At 37.1% G+C, this 27,685-nt stretch overlaps 1 protein-coding gene across 17 annotated transcripts in view; it reads left to right on the top strand.

Moving 5' to 3' along the window:
• The window catches only part of CBLB (Cbl proto-oncogene B), a 268,224-nt gene that overhangs the window by 205,399 nt on the left and 35,140 nt on the right, over nt 1-27,685 (top strand). For 15 of the 17 annotated variants that reach the window (XM_055260467.2, XM_063630592.1, XM_055260462.2 and 12 more), the window contains one exon: nt 6,841-10,646. The exons of the other annotated variants lie outside the window; for them this stretch is intronic. In XM_055260467.2, coding sequence (XP_055116442.1) covers nt 6,841-7,100 — 260 coding nt within the window. In that variant the 3' untranslated portion in view covers nt 7,101-10,646. Of the gene's footprint in view, nt 1-6,840; nt 10,647-27,685 lie in introns of those variants that run through there. 17 annotated transcript variants of the gene reach the window in all.

Here is a 27,685-nt window from a genome sequence, read left to right as displayed (position 1 = left end):
AAATGTATTTATATTTTTTTCTAATTCTGTTATTGTTATAGTTGAGAAGGTCAGTAGTCTAAGAGTTTTGATGTCTGTCCCAAGAATTGTCACTGGTTTACTAAGTAAATTTAGAAAGTATGTTTCAGATAATATATACAATATTATTTTATCTAATTAAAATGTGTTAAGCTTGTTAAGCATTTACTATAGTCCTGATGCTTTGCTAAGTATTTTAGAGACAGATATATAATTTTTTTTTTTTTTTTGAGACGAGTCTCACTCTGTTGCCCAGGCTGGAGTGCAGTGGCACGATCTTGGCTCACTGCAACCTCTGCCTCCTGGGTTTAACCAGTTCTCCTGCCTCAGCCTCCTGAGTAGTTGGGACTACAGGTGCCCACCACAACGCCCAGCTAGTTTTTGCATTTTTAGTAGAGACGGGGTTTCACCATATTGGCCAGGCTGATCTCAAACTCTTGAGCTTGTGATCCGCCCACCTCGGCCTCCCAAAGTGCTGGGATTATAGGCATGAGCCACCGCACCCGGCCAGATACAGATATATGAATTTTATATAAGTAAGTTAATATTATATATAATTGTATTTGTATAGTTATGCAATAAAATATAAATATTCATGTTATTTTATTTAATAATGTATATTTTATATTATCTGTTTATACATTTATATATTTAATATTGTTATACAAATATATGATTATATAATATGGTATATTATCAATATAAATATAAATTTATTTTTACTGTGTAATATAGAAATAGATATAATTTTATTTCTCCTAACCACTCTGAAATATATATATGTGTGTGTATATATATATATTATATATTATATATTTTATATATATATTTTTTTTGGGGGACAGAGTCTTGCTGTGTCACCCAGGCTGGAGTGCAGTGGTGCAATCTTGTCTCACTGCAATCTCCACGTTCTGGGTTCAAGCAATTCCCCTGTCTCAGCCTCCCAAGTAGCTGGGACTATAGGCAGTTTTTAGTATAGACAGGGTTTCACCATATTGGTCAGGCTGGTCTTGAATTCCTGACCTCAGGTGATCCACCTGCCTCAGCCTCTCAAAGTGCTAGGATTACAGGCGTGAGCCACTGCGCCTGGCCTGAAATAGATATTATTAATGTCAATTTATAGAAGGAAGAAAGACATAGCAAAGGTTAGTAACTAACTCAAGGTACTGCAGAAAGTATAAGCCTGATAGAATTTACATCAGTTTCAGTTTTTTAAAAATTTGTTAATAAAGTTTATGTTGTTATCCCATCATCATACCAGAATTAAGTTAGAAAAAAATGCACACATGCATCTCACATCTCCAGACTGAGTTTGGAGATGTTCAGTGGTAAAATCATGGTAATAGTGATGGAATAGTAGTGATGACAAAATAATGAAGGGTTTTAGAAATAGTAAAACTGTACTAGAAATTTCAAAATCTAGATTCTGATTATTTTTCACATGACCTTAGGAAAGCCACTCACTATGTACTTCCTATATTTTTCACATGAGCAAAATCGATCTCTCGTTCTCAGTCTTAGGTACTTGCGCAGCTGAGGCCTTTAAGACTATCAGAGGAGATCTGAGACTATTTTGTTGGTGGTGGTGTTTTTTCTAATTATGCACATACTATACACACATTGGAAAATAAAAGGAAATTACAGAGAAAACAATAAGAAAAAGCAATCACTTAAAACCCTATCTTCAATAAGGAACATTATTGCCATTTTCAAGTGCAACCTTTTGATGTTTTGTCTATGCACATTTTCACTTATGATCTTAAGATCATACTCAATATGTCAATTCTATCTCAGTTCCATTTAGGAGTATTGTAAGTATTTTACCACATTATTTTAAAAAATAAATGTCATTTTAAATTATTGTATGATAGTCCATTATTTTTATGTGCTATCAAATACTATTTTTAACATTTTGAAAGTCTAACAGAAACCCCAACTTAATATACAAGAAAACTTTCACATTAAATCCCTTTGCTGTTACCTAGATATACAGAAGCTCAGTGTTATATTTATTGTTGAACATGATCCAGTATAATAGAAAATGGGAAAATGTATTCATCACTACAATAGCATTTGCTTATTAGACACGTCTTTCAAAATATAGAAAAAGAACACCCAACCCAATCTTTAGATGATGAGGGGAGTAATAAAGGCTTTTTGTGGCAAAATAATTGACAGCCATTGAAATGAAATATCCTCAGTTCTTTAAATGGAGGTTGTGTAGATACACAGCAGTGTATCTCACTTAAAAAAAAATATGGTCTGCCTATGGGCCTTTTGGACACTTTTTTTTTCCGAATAAGCTTTCTGTCCCCAGCAATAATGAAAGTTTAAACTACAGATGTGCTTAGTAGACACAGAGATAGAGATATATCTCTATGTACTATGGCTCTTTGGAAGGCCACAAACCATTTTACCATCTAAAATTGTTTTCTTTCATCCCATAAGAACCAGTGATTGCCCCCGCCTAGAATGTATGACCTAGAGTAATCATTCTAGGTATTATTCCAACCATGTTATGCTAATTCCCATGCCATCCAGGAATGTTCTGTTTGTCACTCTGTTGGAGGCTGAAAGAATGAGGGTCGTGATCAACTCAGTATACCACTGGAGGCTATATGAGTGAACAGCAAACTGTTCTCATAAAAGCAGAATGTTGGCAAACTGACAAACTGCGTCTGCTGCCCAGAAGGAATGCTGAGGGCAGTCACGACCCAGGCACAAGTGTTTCTTGTGATTAGGCACATCTGAAGCCTGTTAACAATAATGTGAACCTGTGATCAATCAAGCAGCTGACCAATCATTACTTCCTCATCCCTGCTCTTTCTACCCAATAAATACAACGGGCTATAGAAGCTCAGGGCTGCTGCCTTTGCTCACTTCTTCCCCAGACCCTTTCCGTAAAACAGTTTCTTTTGTTTTTTGTTACCATTTCTAGGTTCTTCCCTTAGTTCAGTCTTGTAACGATGGTCTCAGGTAGTAACAGTAGTAACTGTTGTAATGACGGTCTCAGGTAGTAACAGCAGTAACTGTGATAGCGAAGGTCTCAGGTAGTAACTCTCGTGATGATGGTCTCAGGTAGTAACAGTAGTAACTCTCATAGTGACGGTCTCAAGTGGTAACAGTATTATAGTAACTGTAGTACTGATGGTCTCAAGTAGTAGCAGTGGCGGTCTGCCACATCACTCTGTTCTTTTATATGCTCAGAAAAGGAAAGCTGAATCAAAATTTACTCCTAAACCAGGGCTTCTCAAATCTTTCTTTCTCAAAGAAGAGTTGACAGTGAACAACACAAGGACTGGGACATTAGGTAAAAGAGGACAATATTTAGTTTTTTAGTGCAAGACATTGTTTCTATTTTATCTCAAAAATTTGTGCAAACTTTGTTTTACTCCTTAGTGTATCTGTATTTATTTCAGTGCTTTAAAATATTAATGACCTTATATCTTTTAATAAAACTGGTAACCCAGAAGATGTACTACTTATATTCTGTGGCTCACATTCTTGTACTTATTTTGATACTGCTGCAGTTACTCGTAAGAGTTCAAAAATACCATGAACATGGATGGTAGCACTAGAACAAACACATGCTTTTCCAAAATAACTATTTTTAAGGATGATGTATATTCAGGTACAGAAATTCCATAGGGTTGATAAAATTTATAGTTATTTCAGTGTGCTCCCAAACTGCAATATAATAATCTTTGGTGACCAGAAGATAGTTTCATCTTCATTTCATTGCTTCCTTCCACTACCCTACACATTCGAAAGTGCTAAAGTAAATGAGGACCTGGTGGTGTAATCCACTTTTAGGTACTGTGAAAAAGAAAAGTGGAGAAAGTGAAGGCTGCGTCTGAGCTTTGGGAAGAGACAGAAAGAGTAATCGGTTCTAAGCAATTTGCTCTAATGGTCAGCGTGGAAATGATCTCCTCCTCCCCACTTTTTAACAGCTTCCGCTAGTAGTTCAGGTTGCACCAGATCTTGCTTTTTAATATTCTGCTAGAAGGCTTTCTGTAGAATCGGATACTCACAACAAATTTTGTGTTCTTTCTTCTTTCACACTTCTCTGGCATTCCTGTTATAGTAATTGCTGGTCTATAGCATTTGAGTATACTTATCATTATAAATATTAATTCATTGTTCTTTCTTTTTAATGGTCTCCTCAGTCCATATACTGTATATTACATTAATTCTCATACTACCTGGTTGAAAAGGGGTAAATAATCCTCTAAACACAGATATATAAAAGTAGATTTGGAGAATAGGAATTGTGAAAGTAAATTGCTTAGCCCAAGATCTTAGCAGCCAAACTGAGATTTAAGATTTAATTACCAGTTATACCATTTATTAGAGGCATTCTTGGCTGTCATAGTATTCATCCCACTTGTATACACAGCTGTTCTTTTCAAACATGCCTGGCATTCATATGCACATCTCAGTATCCTGGACAGACAAAATAACAATATTAAAAATCTCTTAGAAAATTACCCGTAGAAAACAAGTTAATTGTTTTCTAAGTCTAGGTACTTTTGTATCAAAGTCTAGGTACTTTTCTCATCTAAAAGTGTTTCCGAACAGACATGATTTAAATGTATGAATTTTTTGGTAATTAATTAAAGGAAAGCTTTCAATAATTTCTAATAGTTTTGAAAATGATTAAAAGCAAAACATAATTTATTGTCCATTCCTGTATGACATAATGAAAATAATAAATAGGAAAATAAATGGAACTACAAAACATACTAAGAAATGCAATTTAGCACACGATAATAGTTTGAGATGTTTAATTACAGATGCAAGAAACAGTACAGATATTAGCAAGAACCAAAAATTGTATTTTCTTATATATGGGCATACTTTAGTATACATTGTCTACAGCTATAATATTTTTTAAAACTGGACATTTTGTTACAAAAAAGGAATAACTTAAAATAAGACTGTCATCATGGCCGGGCGTGGTGGCTCACGCCTGTAATTTTAGCACTTTGGGAGGCCAAGATGGAAGGATTCCCTGAGGACAGGAGTTCGAGACCAGCCTGGTCAACATAATGAGACTTCATCTCATTTAACAAAAAAAAAAAAAAAAGAAGACATCCTATTTGATGTGGAAACAAATGCTTTTATTCTAGAGGCTTTGTTTTATGTATGTTATATTGATATTGCTAGAATTGTATATAGGATGATGTTTTTACAAGTTACCTTCTCCTGGAGAAATATCATACATCTTTTGATTTAGAAAGGAAAAATATTGAATACTACATTAGATTAGCTTTTACTATTTAAGTTTATTATTATTGAAAATATCAGCTTACAGTATCTCCTGAAGCCGTTGGGAAAGTTGCTGAGGCAGCAGGAGTGGGGAGACAAGATGGGAACATTAAGCCTGAGACATTTGGCTTTTAACCTCACATCACCATTCACTTAACTGTGTCCTTGAATTTATTGTTTGGCATTTGTCAATGGTCTAGGAGAAAGGTATTAAATATTGTTGTCTAGATAGTCTTAAATCCGTAAATGTATTTCGTGACATAAAGTTGACATTTTAAAACGTATATATGGGCCAGGTGCGGTGGCTCACTCCTGTAATCCCAGCACTTTGGGAGGCCAAGGTGGGTGGATCACTTGAGGTCAGGAGTTGAAGACCAGCCTGATGAACATGGTGAAACCCTGTCTCCACTGAAAAAAAAAAAAAATTAGCCAGGCATGGTGGCGCACGCCTGTAATCCCAGCTACTTGGGAAGCTGAGGCAGTAGAATTGCTTGAACTCCGAAGGTGGAGGTTGCAGTGAGCCAAGACTGCGCCATTGCACTCCAGCCTGGGCAACAAGAGTGAAACTCCATCTCATGTATACGTATAGTGTGTGTGTGTGTGTGTGTGTGTGTGTGTGTATTTTTTGTCTAGGCTTTTGAGATAAAGTGCTATACATAACCAGGAAATACATGATGAAAGTGCCCTGTCAAGTTAGCTAGCCCATAACCTGGGGCCTTTTCTTTTTTCTTAAGGTTACTCTCCATTCATGGGTGCCAATGTCATTGGTTTAAATTGGAGGCTGTATTATCACCAAGGGACTAATCTAGAACCCAATTCTCTACTCCTAATATTTCTTCTAGGTTTGCTTTTTCTTGAGCAAAACTTCCTACATTGCAATCTGTATAAAGTATTTGAGCAAAGCACCAAGTTTCCTTCCGTTCAACCTATTGACTAACAGTAGAGTCAAAGCATCTACTATTTTGTTTTTTTTCTCTTAGCATCAGTAAGGCACAGATTATTAACTTGAAAAATCAGCTAGGAAGATGCTACAAAGCATCTGTTTTAGAGCAGTTCTGCTGTGACGTGTATGGAACTCAAGACCTGTGGGGACGTTCTGCCGTGGATATTTGTGAGCTTGTGAACATAGTTGCCTCTCATAGAAACCTCCCAAGATTGTTCTTCTGGAGAACCATCAACCAGAGCCTGTGCTGTAGTAGATTGTGAACTGTATTGCTAAACAAAGTGAAAGCCTTCCCCTTTTAGGTAGTTATTTTAATTATTTTTTCTTTATCTCTTTGACCACATGTGGCTTGAAGAATAAAACGTGGAATAGAGAAGGAAATGTGTAAATTTCTCAGTGGAACTACCAACACACCGTACCTTAATTTTCTGTTGTTCAAAACGAGGATAATACTACCTATCCCAAAATAGTATGGAAAAATTGAAAAAAAGTTTATTTGTAAAGAAAACAAGAAATAATATTTCCATAGGAAATGAGATAATGCTGTTATGTTATCTTGCCTTCATTTTTATTTCACTGTTTAAATAGTATCTCTTTAAAAATCTACACAGATGGTTCACAGGCACCAGCCAGACCCCCTAAACCACGACCCCGCAGGACTGCACCAGAAATTCACCACAGAAAACCCCATGGGCCTGAGGCAGCATTGGAAAATGTCGATGCAAAAATTGCAAAACTCATGGGAGAGGGTTATGCCTTTGAAGAGGTGAAGAGAGCCTTAGAGATAGCCCAGAATAATGTCGAAGTTGCCCGGAGCATCCTCCGAGAATTTGCCTTCCCTCCTCCAGTATCCCCACGTCTAAATCTATAGCAGCCAGAACTGTAGACACCAAAATGGAAAGCAATCGACATATTCCAAGAGTGTGGAAATAAAGAGAACTGAGATGGAATTCAAGAGAGAGGTGTCTCCTCCTCATGTAGCAGCTTGAGAAGAGGCTTGGGAGTGCAGCTTCTCAAAGGAGACCGATGCTTGCTCAGGATGTCGACAGCTGTGGCTTCCTTTTTTTTGCTAGCCGTATTTTTAAATCAGGGTTGAACTCACAAAAATAATTTAAAGACGTTTACTTCCCTTGAACTTTGAACCTGTGAAATGCTTTTCCTTGTTTACAATTTGACAAAGTTGCAGTTTGTTCTTGTTTTTAGTTTAGTTTTGTTTTGGTGTTTTGATACCTGTACTGTGTTCTTCACAGACCCTTTGTAGCGTGGTCAGGTCTGCTGTAACATTTCCCACCAACTCTCTTGCTGTCCACATCAACGGCTAAATCGTTTATTCATTTGGGTCTCTGCCATCCCCATGCCTTGCCCAGGTCCAGTTCCATTTCTCCCATTCACAAGATGCTTTAAAGGTTCTGATTTTCAACTGATCAAACTAATGCAAAAAAAAAAAAAAAAAGTATGTGTTCTTCACTACTGAGTTTCTTCTTTGGAAACCATCACTATTGAGAGATGGGTAAAACCTGAATGTATAAAGCATTTATTTGTCAATAAACTGCCTTTTATAAGGGGTTTTCGCATAACATAGAGGAGCTTCCCTTTTTAGTTTAAGTTTTGTAACCTTTAATTCTCCATATTCTCATGTTTGTCATCCCAGGGGTGTCACAACTATAAAAATCTACAATATTAGAAAGCAGCTACTATAGATGTGGAAGAGATAACACTTGTATAAGACAATGCTGTACTGAAGTTAAATAACAAGGTCCCCTGATACTTATGCCTGCATTACTTTGAGGGATGCTGAATGAGAGGGCCATCTCCCTGAAATAAATTAATAATTTTCAGATAAAATTATGGACATAACATACCTTTTCTGAAGTGGAATTAGAGTTCATTTCCCATTTAAGTGATTACACTCTAGCTCCTAAGAGCTGTGGGAACCAGTTCATATTGCAGTGGAAACATTAACTCTTTGTTGCACTGTTAAGTGTCAAGGCTACTGTGGCAATGTTTTTTGCAAAGTTCTCAGTAATTTCCTCTCTGCAATCAAATTAGAGTTCATATTTAATTTACAGATTCTCTCATTCATTGCTCCACACTGCTTTATCAAATCAGGTGAAAGAAATTAATATAGTTTTGCCTTTTTTACAAAATGGTGGTTGGTTCTTTAGACACCATGTTATTACTCTTAATAAATCTACAAATATTTATTGAGCATCTATGATGTGCTTGGTGCTGTTAGGCACTGTGTTTTTAAAGCGCAAACTCTCGAAAGCTGATTCCAGCGTAATGTTTTATTTTTGTTTTTCTGTATTTTTTATGACAAAGTCTGTCTGATAGACAAAGCCTGGAAGGTTTCCCCCAGAGCTTTAGAATTTGGAATTAGCTGGTTTTCATTTCAAATGAGAAATTAATGGAGAAATGAGATAAAATCATCTCTGTGTAAATGCTTGAACCCACAGAAAGTTTTCTAAATACGGACTAATTCTGGGTTTGTGCATATTTCTGTGTCTCCTCTTTTCACTTCACATGCACCACGATATACAAAGATGGATCAGAGAGTGAGCCTGCCTTCAGGACCTGAAAGGACATGACTGAACATCTAGTAGATCTGGTGAAAATTAATGTTATACAAAAGACACGTCACGTAGACTAAGTTGACCCTGGGAGAGGAGTTAATACATTCCTTTGCAAAGTGACATGTGCCCTTTTTTTTGACAGTCTGACTTTCATGGTATGAGATGAGGACTCACAGGCCTTGGGTAATTTCTGCTTTTGTATGAATTTTTTCAGATGGTTCTGAGCTGGTTATGTCCCTGGAGGGGAATTTTTCGTTTGCCTTAGATGTTCTTCCCATGAGTAGGTATATGAGTGAAGTTTCTTACACTTTTAAAATTGCATTGGCAAATTTTCTTTTGCTTTATGAACCCCTGTTTTGTCATTATGATTTTTCACTTGTTTTAACAGTTTCAGATGTCACCTTGGAATAGCACTGTTTATTTTGGCCTTTTTATGATTGCTGATGATAGGTACAGTCTAAAGGCCAAAAGTTGCCACTTCATTGTGATAACATTGTTATAACATTCCTAATAGATTAGAGAATGATGTAAAATAAGAATGTTAGAGAACATAGCACATTCTCATTCAGTTTATAAATAATATTTGAAAATTTCCAGTGAGAATTAAAAAAGAAGGACTGGTGATGATACAGCAAACCTGGACCTGAAATCTAGGGGGAGTGGAGGGATATCTATTTTGCAGAGAAAATTTACCAGCCTCCAGCAAAATCTCTGCATCTTGTACTCAATAGCAACCATTAGTATTGTCATTTAAAAAGAATGAATCAAAAATTCATACAGAATGGAATGAAAAGAGGAAAACTTTCTATTAAACACTGTCAAGAAAGACCCATTGCTATCTATCACCTATGAAATTAAACCTAAAAATTTTTTTTTTGAGAAAATAATTAAATTTTTTTTTTTATTGTAAAAGCGACTGCTTGTTGATGTTTGGAAGTGATCCAGACTTTGTTTCACTGTGATCCAGAAACTTAAACATTCCTTCCATTTGTCAAGATTTGGTAACAAATACTTTTTTTAAGGCAGCATTTCATATAATTCATAAAATTAAGACAAATTAATTTATTGATATGTGGCCAATATCAACCCTTTTCACCCAACCCAAACATGTTCTGGAGGTAGAAGGACTTATCCTCAATTATATTCCAGTAAATTTATCTCCATAATCTGTTTTTTCCCCTAATGTATGATATATCCTCACCAAATTTTTCTAGAATTGAATAAAAGCAGTTTTTGCTTAACTTGAATTTCCTTCCACAAATACGACCTTCAGCTCTTCCTTCTCCGTTTCTCTTTTGCCCACATCACAAATATCTTCATAATAGAGCCCTCACTGCAACTTAAAAGGGTCCCATTTGTTAACTCAGCATTTCATATACCAAGAACACTTGCAAAGATTTCTTCATAATGTGATTTTTTAATTCTTCAGTTCCAGAAGCATTTCCTACAGTTCGAACGTTATTTTTTCTCTCAGATTTTCAACCTGAAGCTTTGATTTGCACTGAATTAACTTGGATAAAATTTTAGTTTCTCTCTTCAGCTAACAGATTTGGAAGCAAATTACAGTGTATTTGAATAATTCAGGTACTACCTGTTGACCTGGAATTTTAGTGATTCTGGGAAAGTTTTCCAGACAAAGACACCAATAGAGTGAAGAGTTTTTTCCCCAATTACTATTTTATTGTTTTTTAAAATGCCTTTTTAAAACTTGTGTAATGTGGCAAAATAGTCATATGTTCAATTAATTTATATTTTATTCATTCCTTTTCAATTCTGGTTATTATGTAACCTCAAGTACTTTATCTGTTCTTTTAAAGTATTTTATAAAATGAACGTTAACTAAATGCAGAGTTGGTACTTTATTTTTCAAATGAACACAAAAATTTTAGAGGATTTCTATGTTGTAATTTTTCTTCTTCATGTCTAATTGAACAAGGTGTGCAAGGTGTACCCATCCTAGGTAATTTAGTTATTAAATACCAAAATCATAATTTTAAGATAGATAATAGATAAAATTGCTCCTATGTCATAGATCTGAATGTCAAAGGTGTATCAAGGTTCCAAGTAAGAAATATCATATCTTGGAAATGCTGAAAGTCTTCAGGATGATGTACTATAATATATACTTATAATTCCTGATCAACAGTACCATCTGGTCTTCAAATTCCTCATTTCTTAAATAATTTTTTCACTGATCAGTATATAGTGGGGAGAGAACAACAGAGATAACAATATTAATAATTGCTTTTATATCAAGAATCATGGCAGAATATTGTGAAACTAATTGTTACATGCAAAGTTCCGTGCATAGTAATAACAGTTACTTCCTGGAAGCACATACCATGAAATGGAAGATACACATAAGCAAGTAATTCCAATACAAAAATGTGTGTACAATGTACCACATTGTACTAGAATTACGTCTGTATGATAAGTGCTTGAGAACTAATTATTGAACCCTTACTATGTGTAAGGAGCTTAGTGTCAAAGCATTTAATGCTTTCGACAACCCTGCCCCTTTTAGGACTGTGGAAGGAAAGTTGGGAATTATGTTTCTAATAGAAAGTTTGACAACCCATAAGACTAAGTAGTCTTGTAAGCCTAAAAGGAGCAAGGATTTGTTGTTGGTATTAAGAAAGAAATTCAGAGTTAAAGCTTTTCAAATAGGAAGAGCACACATGATAAAATATTGTTACTTAAGCAAAGGCGAGATGCCGCTCATCATCACTTCAGTGCTTTGAGAAGACGTTCTCCTCTCCTAAAAGCCCGCCCCGGAAACCTCTGTGGGACTCATTAAAAGGCTGGTGGCAGAACTTCCATTCCTGTGTCCTAAGAGTCATCATAAGCAAAAGAGGATGGACTGGAGGGTTACCTGGGAAAAGTGAGTGATGAGTGAAAATGTTCTGGGTTTGGTCCACCTCTCCCAATCCAACTAATGATAGCTCCCAGAGAACACCAATTATAGATATTAGGGAACTGGCATTTTATTCTATTAGAGTCCACACAGTGGACTTTCTGATCTGCCATCTGTGGTTACTAGAGCAGAGCAGAACAAAACTAGAGAGGAGTCAACAGTGAATCAGGTGATAAGCATCCCCACCATTGGGAGAACAAGGATACATCATACGCCCCTGGGACAGACAGAGCCCTGTCAAGGCAGCTGAGCTGGAGTTGCCTTGGCAGGACCCAAGAAGGCCACCTGCCAGCCACAGTAACCCAAGCAGCAAGAGACTTTGGGGTATACACTGCTGGACCAGGCACAAGGAAATGAAGCCAGTGGATATCTGATGTATCTGATGTGTCAGACACTAACCGAGTGGCCTCCCACTTGAGCTTGGCAACAAAGTCCACATTTGAGAACTTACTACATGGGCAAAATACAAAATCAAACATGCCCTGCAATAGCACTTGTAAAAAGAATTTTACTCCTTCCCTTAACTCTTCTTCCCCTACCCCAATCCCAAAGAAGCAGAAATGTAAGAATGAAGAGGAGTAGTAAAAAAAGGGTACATCTTGCCCCTTCTCTGCTCCTAGTCCCTGAGGTTAAGGGCTGCCCAACACTGGGAGACAGTGGAGAGGCTAGACTGAATTAGAATGCAGGTGATTAAACAAGGAAAGATAATTAATAGTCAAAAGAAGTTATTACAGAAAAAATCTGAACATACCATGTTGGCAGCCCACCAGGTTCAAGGTGTTTAGTAAATTACTAAAAAAAACACAGACATTTCATTTCAAGTGAACTTTAGTGGTTTCCTTAGCTTAACAAAAAGTATTTATAGTCAGATAGCCATCATTAGACGGTCCTTATCTAGGGAGATGTTGTGGGATGGATAGATGCATTTTATTTCTCTGGAAATACTTCCTGCCTGGCAAACTCAGAGGGCTTACCCCTGGAGATGCAAATTCTGCCTAACCCCTCCCAGTCTTTTGAGCAGAGACCCTCTCCTCTGTCCCTTAGCAGTGCAGGGCCCAATCTCACCCGGTTCTCCCTTCACTGCAAGCATTGCTTCCCCCTCAGTAAACTATCCAAACCTCCTTTGTTAGCTTGTTTATGAAGTAAATATCAGCGACATGAAATAAAAAGTCTGGCAGCAACTTCCTTAGGACATCGGTGACTGTCCTGAAACTACTCTCAAAAGGAGCTGTACGTTTCCCTAAAGAACCATTCCAATGTAAGATGCAAAGTATCCTTGCAGAAAATTAAACTTAACCACAAGTGCCTAGGCCCTAGGCTATTTAGACATGAATCAAAAACAGCAGTACCAAGGCACTTATTTGTATAAATGTTTAATCAAGAGTGATGCTTAATGTCTATCTGGAATTTCTTGCAAAAAAAGGGAGGATAGATGGTCTAAAACAAGAGTAATATATCTCTACTGGGCATTTTAATCAGTGCTAACATAATTAAATATTTATATAGCACTTTGGGTTTGGGAACGTTTTCTGTTTGATTTTCAAAGTTGCATTTCTTAAAATTCTTGTAAAGTAGGTCCATTACACTTGATAACTTCTCTTTGCACATAGAATTTATAAATCAGAGAACATGACTTTCCCTGAGTCAGTCAACAATTGACAAGCACTAGAATTATGATCGTATCAATTAGTCCCTCCTCATGCGTTAGATATTAACAATAGACCTAAAAACAATTAGGGAAGATCTAAGCAATCCTGTGGGCAAGAAAGAGAATTTAAAATGAGTATGTGACTTTGACCTCCTACTATTATCACATATTGCAGGAGGTATCACCCAGAAAGACAAGTACATGTTGACATGATTTGGCTGTTCTCCACCCAAATCTCATCTTGAAATGTGGTTCATGTAATCCCCACATGTTGTGAGAGGGACCCAGTGGGAGGTAATTGAATCACAGGGGCAGTTACCCTCATGCTGTTCTCGTGATAGTGAGTAAGTCTCAGGAGGTCTGATGGTTTTATAAGGGGCTTTTCCCGCTTTGGCTGGGCACTTCTCTTTGTTGCCGCCATGTATCAGAGGACGTGTTTGCTTCCCCTTATGCCATGATAGTAAGTTTCCTGAGGCCTCTTCAGCCATGCTGGACTGTGTGTCAATTAAAACTCTTTCCTTTATGAATACCCAGTCTCAGGTATGTCTTTATTAGTGTGGGAACTGACTACTACATGTTAAACATGACTAATACATGTAAACATGTTACTTATTGACTAGTTGGGGTGTTTTTCAGCACTAATCATGTAAACAAAATCACGTAGTTGAAGCTGAACTACATAATGCACTGCAAATTTTGCAAAGAGATCAGCAATTTGAAAGTGTGGATGAGTTAAGCAATCTGCATTCTAAAGTGGCTTAGCGCTATGGGTCTTTCTAGTGCCATTTTTAATGTGTGTAAGTACCTATTTTTAAAATTAATTTACTGTTTACTACGAAGAGGAAAGGAAAAATTACCTTACTGCTTGCCATTTTTCAGCAAAAGAAAAAGTGTTCTAATTGCTCGATTCAGTAAAAAGGCTATTAAATAGGGAAGGAGAACAAACAAATATTCTCAGAGGTTAAATCAAAAAAACACCTGTTTCATTTGTGAACCTTTAATGTGTAGGCACAGAAGCAATTTTGGCAGCCATGCTATTAATCTGTAAGAGGCCATAAACTTGTCATGGTAAGGACACTGCAAATTCAACTTGAATATATTTTGCTTTTCACATTAATGACATATAAGGACACTTAAGCCTCTCATCATCACTTTAGCACCTTGAGAAGACCAATGTTCTTGTTCTCCTCTCAAAGGACCATTACCACTTCAATGTGTGACTTATCAATTCTTTGTGATACTAACCCCTAAAATTAAACTCTCTTGAAGTTGAAGATGACAACAAGAGCCCTTAGTTCCCTTTAAAGATCACACACTTTCACTCCACCTGGAAAATTTAGAAGTATTCAAACCCTTCAATGTTGATTAAAATCAGATTCAAGCTCCATTTTCCTCAGGAAAATGGCCAGCGTATTTGATAAAACATTAAAGGGAGAATGCTAACTCACAGACTAGATCTAGCAGTGTTGTGGTTAATTGTGTGTTTGTTAGCTAAGTTAAACTCTAGTGTCCTCAGATTTTACTTTATGCTCAAATCTCTTAACCTAGAAAGTTAATATATGCTTCAGCATGTTGTGAAAATCCACAGGTGAGTTTAAAAGACCTTAAATGGCTTCACTGATGCTCTCCACATTTTAAAGTATGCATTCTTAAATCCATTGCACTTTTTACAAAGATTAGGAACCAGAACTCCCTTTCAATGGTTGTTTCCCAGCATTATTTATTTATTTATTTATTTTTTAATTATTATACTTTAGGTTTTAAGGTACATGTGCACAATGTGCAGGTTTGTTACATACATATCCATGTGCCATGTTGGTTTGCTGCACCCATTAACTCGTCATTTAGCATTAGGTATATCTCCTAATGCTGTCCCTCCCCCCCCCCCACCCCACAACAGTCCCCGGTGTGTGATGTTCCCCTTCCTGTGTCCATGAGTTCTCATTGTTCAATTCCCATCTATGAGTGAGAACATGCGGTGTTTGGTTTTTTGTCATTGGCGATAGTTTACTGAGAATGATGGTTTCCAGTTTCATCCATGTCCCTACAAAGGACATGAACTCATCATTTTTTATGGCTGCATAGTATTCCATGGTGTATATGTGCCACATTTTCTTAATCCAGTCTATCGTTGTTGGACATTTGGGTTGGTTCCAAGTCTTTGCTATTGTGAATAGTGCTGCAATAAACATACAGCATCATTTAATATACTGCTTCTACATATAATTCCAACTCATCCAGGTTCTTAGAGGGAAGTTCTAGAAACTTGGTTGTCTCTATGGGAAAAGCCTTCAGAACGAGTTTCTGGCCTCAACATTGTTTACCCATAACTTCAGAGGTCATTAGTCCATGATTTCATTCTACTATTATCTTCCTTGTCAATGGCAAGACTACCCAACATTCTGTTCCTGTTCATATTTTTATGTATAGTTAGAAACAATTAAGTTTATTTTAAAATATATAGTCTGGCTGGGTGCAGTGGTTGCATCTATAATCCCAGCTACTTGGGAGGCCGAGGCAGGAGGATCGCAGAAGGCCACGAGTTTGAGGCCATCCTGGGCCACATAACAAGACATTGTCTCAGAAACAAAATTTTTATTTTAAATTAGCCTGGCATGGAGGTGCATGCCTGTAATCTCAGATACTTGGTAGCCTGAGGTGGAAGAGTGGCTTGAGCCGAGGAGTTTGAGGCTGCAGTGAGCTATGATCACATCACTGCAGTCCAGCCTGGCAATAGAGCAAGACTCTCTCTCTCCTATCTATCTATCTATCTATCTATCTATCTATCTATCTATCTATCTATCTATCATCTATCTCTCCCTCTCTCTGTTTACACACACACACACGAGAAACACATATATATATAGTTTGCCTACCAATAATTCAAATTATATCAGAGAATGTTCAAACTTTAGCTCAAACTATAATTAAAAATGATGCCAGTTACAATCCCATGTTTCATTTTTACAAGTTCAGCATCCACTGTTGAGTGCTGCAAAGGCAATTGCCTCACTCAAAAATATCTCTCTGACGGACTTACTGTCTAATGGAGTGGAATGTATGCATTAGCCCAACAAAACTTCACACGAAGAATCTTTATTGACAAACTTTAATGTTATTAGAGACACATCATTTTACATTATTGCTATCTCTTTGTTTTTAAATTAACTCTGTGTTTGTGTGTGTTTGGGGTTGGGCTGTATAATCTGAAATTAGTTTAAAGGAAAACTACTCTGCAATTCTAGTTCTGTCGTCACTGATGACTCCTCACAGTGAGGACAGGAAAGATAATTGAAGTCTTTGTGACCTAGTTTCCTTATCTATAAGGAAAAATAGAAGTACTGCCTTGCAATTATTTAAAAGAACTTGGGAAAAGCTAAATGAGCATTATCTTGAAAAGTCCTGAAAACCAATTAATAATATATTGAAAGATATATTGCTTTGACCACTGTGGATGAGTGCTCTAGTGTATGGTTAGTGATTCCGTCTTTACGTGAAGAAAGAAGGCATTTGGGGTGAGACAGTTACTTCCTCATTTGAGGCACCCCTTCAATTAATCAGCGTGCAGCAAATCTGCTCTTTAGTCAGTGGTAAAATCGTGGCAGCCTGCTGCGCCTGCCGTCTTGACACAGCAATTACTGTGTGAGAACAAGACATAATTATCAATCACTAGATGCTGAACCAGTGGCAACCCCCTCAAAAGGGAGTAAGTCAGAGAAAATGGAAGAAAAAGACAGAGAGACAACTGCACAGAGCAAAAGGGAGCAGGAAAATGCAAAACACAGGAGATAACGCTCTGCAGGAGTATAAAGATATTAAAGGGACAGAGAAAATATGGTACCAAAAATGCACTGCTGGATCACATTTTATGTGCAACAGGCACATTTGGCATATTTAGCATATTTGATTAGCATTAATCAATAAAACTTACAGGGAGCTTCGGAATTAGTATGTGAGACTGCGATTTATTTTCCACCATTAGAGGTGCAAAATGAGAGCGGGACTAGTTTTAAGGAAAACAGTGTAAAGTAGGACAAGGCCATTCTGAAAGATCTGTCAGTCCTTTCCATTTAACTCAACACACATTCATGGTCTCTTCAGTGTCCCATACCATACAGGATAATGAAAATGAGACATAGTCCTTGCTGCAGGAGTTTAGGATCTGGGGGTATAGTGGGAAACATTCATAACTAGAGTGTTAGGAGTCAAGTGTGAAGCACGGACAACATCTTCCCTATTGATGACACTTTACCCAGAGGATAAGTGCTCTACGGGTACCTACCCTCACCCACACCCTTTATGCTAGAGGTCCTTTTAGTCTTACTCTTTTGACAATGCGCCATGCTCTGGAGTTTTCTTTTTCTCAGTGTTCATATCCAAAAACTTCCCTGGCCATGTCTGCAGAACCATTGCCCTCTGCTAGCCAACTACTAGCTAAAAGAAACTGTGTAAAGAATGTAACCTAGGAATTAACATAGGGACTTCAGAGTCGAACAATATATTACTGGACTGCATCTGAATACCTTCATAATCTTTGACAAGTTTCTTCTCTGTAAAATGCATAATTATTGCATTTACTACATAAGGTGGTAGAAAGGATTAAATGAAATATTAAACAGTTAAAATATTAGTTACTGTTTTCTATTTTGGGAGTTCTGTTGGTTTACCAGGGCTACCATAAGAAAATATCACAGACTGGGAGGCTTAAACATCAGAAATTTATTTTCTCCCAGTTCTGGAGCACGGAAGTTCAAGGTCAAGGCACTAGCAGCCTTCGTTTCTCCTGAGGCCCCTCTCCTTGGCTTGCTAATGGCCGCTTTCTTGCTGCCTCATCAGAAGGTCCTCTTCCTGTTAAAGCATGAGCCTGTGTCTCTCTGTGTGTCCAGATTCCCCTTGTTATAAGGTCTTGCTCTGTTTCCTGGGCTGGAGTGCAGTGTCACAATCATAGCTCACTGAAGTCTTGACCTCCTGGGCACAAGCGATCCTCCAGCCTCAGCCTCCCAAGTAGCTGGGACTCCAGGAGTGTGCCACTATGCCCACCTAGTTTTTCAGATTGGATTAGGACCTACCTATATGTCCTCATTTAACCTTAATTTCTCTTTCAAGCCCCTATTTCCAAATGCCATCACATTCTGGTGTACTAGGGGTTAGGTCCTTAGCATATGAATTTTGAAGGGACACAGTTCAGCTCATAACAGAGAGTATAACATGCTTATAGTAAATTGTATGCATACACCCACAGAAACACACACTCATACTTGCATGACTGTGTCCTGTAAGATGATTTTGCAGTTTTTTTCTACACTCCAAATACTCCATCATGTACCTTCCCCATCAATACCATCTTCCCTTCCAGAAGTATTTTTTGACTTCTATCATGAGAGAGAAATTTTACCCATCCTTGAACTTTATATAATGAAATCATACAGTGTATATATTTTGTTGTCTGGATTCTTTGAATCAATAACATTTCTATAGAATTTATCCACATGGTTCCATGTAGCAGCAGTTTGCTCTTTTTAATTGCTATGTATGTATGAATATACCATAATTTGTTTATTCATTCACCCAGTGAAGGGCATTTGGGCTATTTCCTTTTTAAGAGTATTAAATGCTACAAATGCTCTCATATATGTGTTTTATGGAACATATGCATTCGTTTCTCTTGAATGGTAGTGCTCATCTAGAGATATATTGGTTAATTTGCAAACATTAAATTTTCTAGGTTTCTTTTATTTTTTCTAGTTTAAGTTTAATGTAGTCAAAAAACATACTCTGAATTATTTCAGTCCTTTAAAATTTTTTGAGATTTGCTTTGTGACAATGTATGGTCTTTTTTGGTAAATATTCCATGTACACTGGGAAAAAGTCTATTCTGCAACTATATAGCACAATTTTCAATAAATGTAATTGGTGCCAATTAAGTCAAGTTAGTTCATTTTTTTTTCCCTTTTGAGACAGGGTCTTGCTCTGTCTCCCAGGCTGGAGTGCAGTGATGCAATTATGACTCACTACAGCCTCGTCTGCCTGAGCTCAAGCAGTCCTCCTGCTTCAGCCTCCCAAAGTGCTGGGAGTACAGGCATGAGCCACTGCACTAGACTTCTTTTTTTTTTTTCATGACTTATATGTCTTTACTCTTTGGTGGACTGTTAAAATCTCTAATTGTGCTTTTCTCTATTTCCTTTTTTGTCTTATATGTTTTTACCCTTTGGTGGACAGTTAAAATCTCCAGTTAATTATGCTTTTCTCTATTCCCTTTTTTGTTTTCACCTGATTTATATATTTTGAATTTATGATATAAGATATATACAAATTTGGGCTGTTTCATTTCCTATTGAGTTGACCTTAGTCATTATGAAATATTCTTTCTTAAAGTTTGCTTTTTCTATATTAATAAAACCATATTTATTTTCTTTTTATTAATGTATTTATGTACAACTGTTCAATATTTTAACTTTCAATTATTTTCTCCACATGTTTAAAGTGTGTTTCATGTGTGTGTGTATATATATATGTGTATATATGTATATATGTGTATGTATGTATATATGTATATATATGTATTATATGTGTAATTACCTTATCAGCCAGTATGATGATCTTTGCCTTTTATTTGGAATATTTAGTTCAGATAAATGCCAGTTAATTAACTACATACTTGGGTTTAATTCTACTGTCTTTCTATTTGTTTTCATTCATGCGTTTCTTTTTCCCTTGATTTCCTTTGTATAATTCAGGCTTTTTTAATTATTCCATTTTTTCCTCCATCATCAGTTTTTTGTTTTGTTATCTTATTTTATTTTATTTTATTTTTTTGAGATGGAGTTTCACTCTTGTCACCCAGGTTGGAGTGCAATGGCGTGATCTCGGCTTACTGCAAACTCTGCCTCCTGGGTTCAAGTGATGCTTCTGCCTCATCCTTCCGAGTAGCTGGGATTACAGGCACTCGCCACCACACCCAGCTAATTTTGTATTTTTAGTAGAGATGGGGTTTCACCATGTTGGCCAGGCTTGTCTCAAACTCCTGACCTCAGGTGATCTGTCCTCCTTGGCCTCTCCAAGTGCTGGGATTACAGGAGTGAGCCACCATTATCAGTTTTTTAATGATACAGTCTTTAATAATTTTCTTGATAGTTACTCTCCTAATTTAGAGATTACAATACACATTCTTTACAACTATCAAATAATTAAAACATGTTTTTCCATTTTAAAATTGAATTTTTCTTTGAATTGCTTTTATAGATTCCAGGTATCTTTTGAAACTACAAATACAGCCCTATGTTTTCTTGAACAAATTAATTGTATTCATTTTAAAAGTTTTCTAAAATACGAATATCTGAATCATCCATACCATATGTCCCTTTCTACATTTTTTTTTTTTTTGGTTTAGCTTATAGCTTCTGATTGGATGCCAAACACTGTTAAGAAATTGCAATCTCTGCCTCCCGAGTTCAACCAATTCTTCTGCCTCAGCCTCCTGAGTAGCTGGGATTACAGGCGCCTGCCACCACGCCCAGCTAATTTCTTTTTGTATTTTTAGTAGAGATGGGGTTTCCCCATGTTGGTCAGGCTGGTCTCGAACCTCTGACCTCGTGATCTACCCACCTCGGCCTCCCAAAGTGCTGGGATTACAGGCATAAGCCACCGCACCCGGCTTCCTCCCTTCTTTATGGCTGCTTTCTGTCTGGGATTTTACACTTCTGGCTGCCATGATGTCTACATCCTCAGTCCAGTTAAATTGATGTGTTTTGTTGTTGTTTGAGCTCTAGTCTCCTGCCTAGTTGCTCTGCAGTACCATTACACACACACACTGTCTCTCTCTCCCACCCCTACTCCTTCTCTTAGTTGTTTTCTATTGGCCAGTGTGTTGATCAAATACCAGCTACTCTATCATGAACAGAGCAAGTACTCTGGGTTAAGGTTTTTAATATATTAATGTGTTTCCCCCAAGAATAGACTTGAAATGTAATAGTAGGTAGTAAAATACTAGGCTTTACTGCCCAGGTCAAATAGTGTTCATGAGTGTAGATTTCTGGTATTATGGCAGTCCTCAGGGAAATTCTTAGTGCTTCTAGGAATATTATAGATAGACATGACCATAATTATAGTATTCAGGTGATACATTCATGAAATAGCCTCTTGATTATCATATATCTATGGTTTCGAGAGAGTGTAGAGTGAGAGAAAGGATGAATAAATAAACTGAGAAGAGAGTAGAGAGTGGGTAATTATGTGGAAAATGCATGTCAAATAAAGGCCATGAGATCAATTAGACATTTATGGAGTACCCTTATATTAAATGCCTATACTAGGCACAGTGGTAAAATGATAAGAGTACTTATTTGGGGATGGTTGACCCCAAGAAATTTATAATACTATTCAGAAAAAAGATTAAATGGAAAATTGAGAATAAAATTTCAGGTGCTATATAGCAGTTTAGAATGGCAATAAAAAGATTTCTGAAAGAGATACAAAGTAGAGCTCAGCAAGTATATATTGAGCTTAATCCTATCTACATTTAAAACAAAGCGAAGTTAATAAAACAAATAAGCAGGATGTTTAATTCTAATTATCAGAAGGATAAAAATTTAAAATTTCTGCACATTCCAAAAACGAAATAGGGTCAACTGGCACTTTACCACATAGGGTACTAGGAAAGAAAACACTAGTTTGCACACCCTAAATAAAGGTGTATTGTTCAAATGAGAGTGTTCTGTTTTTCTCTTTTTTTAAATTTCAAATTCTATGGCTAGCAGGATATTGGTTAGCAGTATTTTAGACTTGGTGGGGCACAAGATTTTTAGGGCATGAAGGCTTCAGGACATGTTATTTGAAGTAGGATTAAGGTTTAATTCCATTTATGCATGGCTGCACCCAAGATTTACTCAATCACAACCTCAAATTATGTTCACCAAGCTCTAAAAAGGTTTCTGATATAGAGCCAGGTTTACAATCCACTGTTTTATACAGGAATTAAATTATAACTCCTTAATTTACACAGTGACATTCAAGGACTGGATACAAAACACCTCTGCCTGATTGACATCATCAGTAAGATATTTTGTTAATCAAAATATGTAGTAAATATATTCTGCCAAAAATTAAATTAAATCGATAACTCTAAAGATAGGAAAGGATTAGGAAACTGTGACCATTTTGAATCTCATATCTATATTATGTTCATATAAGAAGCAATTTTTATTTTTGATTCTTTTAAAAATATACAATTTCTGGTCAGATTATTGCTTATGAAACTGAAACATTTCCTCTTAAAAGTAAGTAGAGATGCTGAATACAATAAAACAAAAGTAATTTTGAGTTTATAATAGAACTTTTCAAGAAAGAAAAGGAAATCTCAAGATGCAGGAAACAAATAGTGAACTAAAAACTAGAATAAAAAACATGAGAACATATGTTGTGGCTGCCCAGGGGTCCATTATTCTGAATCATGGAAGAGCTTGTTTCATAAAGCTCATGCCTACATGGACAGTAGGTAGGCCATGGGCCCATGCCAAGTAAAAGCTAAAATTGAGATTCCTATATAAAACTACAATCTCAAAGCGCTAAAATTTCAGCAAAAGGCAAATTAGGGAAAAGCCTGTGCATAAACACAGGGAGTTGAAGGGGAGCATACCTGTCTCTACCTAGACTCTAGAGAGACAATAAGTATCCCTTGAAAAGCTAAGTTATGAAAATTTTGCCTATTTAGATATTGAAATTATAACACCCTAGAGTTCCAGGACCTTTAAGTCAATCAATTATTCAAAAATGGTTCGTGACCAGTAATATCCCTAAAATTCCTAAGAGAAACGTTGAATTCCGCAATCCAGATCATCCACTCTTCGTACAGAAACAAAGCCCCACTTTGTATAAAAGTGCTACAAAACACATGATATGGTTTGGCTGTGTCCCCACCCAAATCTCATCTTGAATTCTCATGTATTATGGGAGGGACCTGGTGGGAGATTATTGAATCATGTAGGCAAGTATTTCCCCATGCTGTTCTCATGACAGTGAATAATTCTCATGAGATCCGGTGGTATTAAAAAGGGATTCCCCTGCACAAGTTCTCTCTCTCTTTGCCTGCTGCCATCTCTGTAAGATGTAACTTGCTCCTCCTTGCCTTGCACTGTGATTGTGAGGCCTCCCTAGCCATGTGGACCTGTAAGTCCAATAAACCTCTTTTTTTGAAAATTTCCCAGTCTCAGGTATGTCTTTATCAACAGCATATAAATGGACTAATACAGTAAATGGGTACTAGTAGTGGGGTGCTACTGAAAAGATACCCAAAAATGTAGAAGCAACTTTGGAACTGGGAAACAGGCAGAGGCTGGAACAGTTTGGAGGGCTCAGAAGAAGACAAGAAAAGGTGAGAAAGTTTGGAACTCCCTAGAGGCTTGTTGAATGGCTTTGACAAAAATGCTGATAATGACATGGACAATGAAATCCAGGCTGAAGTGGCTTGAGATGGACATGAGAAACGTGTTGGGAACTGGAGCAAAGGTGACTCTTGTTGTTTTAGCAAAGAGACTGGTGGCATTTTGCCCCTGCCCTAGAGATTTGTGGAACTTTGAACTTGAGAGAGATGATTTAGGGTATCTGGTGGAAGAAATTTCTAAGCAGCAAAGCATTTGAGAGGTGACTTGGGTGCTGCTAAAGGAATTCAGTTGTATAAGGGAAGCAGAGCATACAAGTTTGGAAAATTTGAAGCCTGACAATTCCAGAAAATTCCATTTTCTGAGAAGAAATTCAAGCTGGCTGCAGAATTTTGCATAAGTAATGAGAAGCAGAATGTTAATCCCCAGGACAGTGGGGAAAATGTCTCCAGGGCATGCCAGAGGTCTTCACAGCAGCCCCTCCCATCACAGGCCAGAGGCCTAGGAGGAAAAGATGATTTCGTAGGCTGGGCTGAGGGCCTCCCTGCTGTGTGCAGCCTAAGGACTTGGTGCCCTGCATCCCAGCCACTCCAGCCGTGGCTAAAAGGAGTCAAGGTACAGCTCGGGCTGTGGCTGTACAGGGTGCAAGCCCCCAAGCCTCAGCAGCTTCCACATGGTGTTGAGTCTGCGAGTGCACGGAAGTCAAGAATTGGGGTTTGGGAACCTCAGCCTAGATTTCAGAGGATGTATAGAAACACCTGGTTGTCCAGGCAGGTGTTTGCTGCATGGGTGGGGCTCTCATGGAGAACCTCTGCTAGGGCATTGCAGAATGGAAATGTGGGGTTGGGACCCCCACATAGAGTCCCTACTGGGGCACTGCCTAATGGAGCTGTGAGAAGAGGGCCAATGTCCTCCAGACCCTAGAATGGTAGATCCACTGACAGCTTGCACCGTGTGCCTGGAAAAGCTGCAGACACTCAATACCAGCCCATGAAAGCAGCCAGGAAGGAGGCTGTATACTGCAAAGCGACAGGAGCAGAGCTACCCAAGACCATGTGAATCCATCTCTTGCATCAGCATGGCCTGGATGTGAAATATGGAGTTAAAGGAGATAATTTTGAGCTTTAAGATTTGACTGCCCCACTGGAGTTTGGACTTGCATAGGGCCTGTAGCCCCATCATTTTGACCAATTTCTCCCATTTAGAATGGCTGCATTTACCTAATGCCTGTACCCTCATTGTGGCTAGGAAGTAGCTAACTTGCTCTTGATTTTACAGGCTCATGAGTGGAAGGGACTTGCCTTGTCTAGGATGAGACTTTGGACTGTGGACTTTTGAGTTAATGCTGAAATGAGTTAAGACTTTGGGGGACTGTTGGGAAGGCATGATTGGTTTTGAAATGTGAGGACATGAGATTTGCGAGCAGCTAGGGACAGAATGATACGGTTTGGATGTGTCCACACCCAAATCTGAGCTTGAATTACCATGTGTTGTGGGAAGGACCTGGTGGGAGGTAACTGAATCATTGGGGCAAGTCTTTCCCATGCTATTCTCATGACAGTGAAGAAATCTCATGAGATCTGATGCTTTTAAAAAGAGGCGTTCCCCTGCACAAGTTCTCTCTCTCTTTGCCTGCTGCCATCTACATAAGATGTGACTTGCTCCTCCTTGTCTTCCTCCATGATTGTGATGCCTCCCCAGGCATGTGGAATTATAAGTCCAATAAACCTCTTTTTTTCGAAATTGCCCAGTCTCAGGTATGTCTTTATCAGCAGTGTGAAAATGGACTAATACAACATACAATGAGAAAACACCAAGAAGAGGAGTCAGAGTCCCAGCAACCATGAGGGTTATGTAAGCAAGAATTTAATTGATAGGATATAGTCTGAAAATAACACAGAATAAATGTGGATATATAATTACTGAGGCAAAGAAAAATGAAATCTATCAATGTGAAAAGGAACAATAAAAAATATTTGAATAAAGATAAAATAGAATATCTAGAAATAGAGATTTAATAATGGGAAGACAGATTATAGGAAAGTAACCAGAATACAACAAAATTGATAGAATAAGAGACCTGGAAGACATAATTAAAAGGCCCAACATAAGCTGAAAAGAATTCCAGATGGAGAAAATGGAGAGATTTGTGGAAAGCCACTGCTGAAAACATTAAGTGTGTGAGAATGTGATAGAAACAGTGAACTAAGTGAAATCCTACATTTGAGAAGCACGAAAATGCCAAATCAGGATAAATAAAAGCAAGCTCATATCTGGATACATTATAGTAAAATGCACAAAAAAAAACATGAAAAAGGGGTTGAAATAATATGTACCAAAAAGATCACATGCAAACAGATAAGTAGATTGATAGAAAATTTCTAAAGATTTGACTTCTGCTTCCAGTGATGAAGACAACGAAAGCAAGACTTAGCCTCCTGATATAAATAACCAGAAAACTAGGCCTGAGTTTGGAAAAAGTATTCAAAAATGTTTGAAAAGTATTGAAAAAGTTTGAAAAATAACCATGTTCAGATATTAAGCAACAGTTTCCAGACTATAGGCAAAAAAGAGAGTGTGGCAGTCTTATGAAGTTAAGTTGGCAATCAGTGCTAAAGGAGACCAATGCAGGTGAAATCTGTGGGCAGAGGTCCAGAAAAGGAAAGAGATATGCAGAAAATATATCCCAGATACCTGCATTGGCTTCTCCTTGAGTGTTTGCTAAGGACTATGCCACACATGCGTAGAGTAAAACTCCACAAAGCACACTGAAGGATGACCAGGGAATTGTATAAAGAGCAATTTCCAGAGCTCACCATGGGCACAGGGTTACTGAGCTCCAGTCAGGCACAGTGGAATGTCCCCAGTGGTCATCAGGTCATTCAATGGAACCCAGAGGCATCATGCCTTAGTAGTAGGCCTGAACTATCTAGGCCCACTAGAACAAAGTTAAAGCAGGATTCAAAGTGATCAAACTCATCTGTAAGTAGCTTGATTCCCTGATAAAAGAATGCTCAGCCCTCTTTAAAATTAGACAATAAAATCCAGACCTTCAACCAAGTAATCATCATAATGTCCGGCATCCTGTCATAATTACTAGATATGCCAGAAGCAAAAAATGCAACTCATAGCCAGGGGAAAATTCAATTAATAGAAACGGATACAGAAATACCAGAGATAATGGAACAAGCATACATTATAATAGCTATCATAACTATATAGAAAGAAAAATATGAATAAAATTAGATAAATGTTAGACATTTTAAAAAAATCAAATGAAAGTAAAAATTTCACTGGATTAGTTTAAAAGCAAATTAAACACAGTATTTGAAGATATATCAATAACATATATCCAAATGAAGCAGAGAGATAAACTGAAAAAGAAATATTAGTGACCTTAGTTTAATATCAAGTATTCTAATATATATGTTATATATTTATATATACACATAATTACATATAATTATGTACATAATTAAGCTATTTATATATGTGTATATCCTAGGATATATATTATGTATTATATATACATAATCATACACATATATGTGATTCAATATATATTCGATGATTATATATATATATTATATATATGTATATAGCCTAGGATAAGGGCAAAGCCTAGCCTGAGGATAAAGTTATATATGTACATATAATATGAATATATATATGCACAGAATTAGAGACATAAGGGGAGAGGAGGAAGGAACATAAAAAGTATTGCAGAAATAGGCCGAGCGCGGTGGCTCACGCCCGTAATCCTAACACTTTGGGAGGCCAAGATGGATGGATTGCCTGAGCTCCAGGAGCTGGAGACCAGCCTGAGCAACACAGTGAAACCCCGTTTCTACTAAAATACAAAATATATATATATTATAATATATAATATATATATTATGTAATATATATATTATATAATATAATATATAATATAATATATATATT

The sequence above is a fragment of the Symphalangus syndactylus genome, chromosome 21 (genome assembly GCF_028878055.3).
Source record: "Symphalangus syndactylus isolate Jambi chromosome 21, NHGRI_mSymSyn1-v2.1_pri, whole genome shotgun sequence".
NCBI classification, from domain to species: domain Eukaryota; kingdom Metazoa; phylum Chordata; class Mammalia; order Primates; family Hylobatidae; genus Symphalangus; species Symphalangus syndactylus.
The sequence above is the reverse complement of the archived record's forward strand: the minus strand, read 5'-3'. Positions and strand labels throughout refer to the sequence as shown.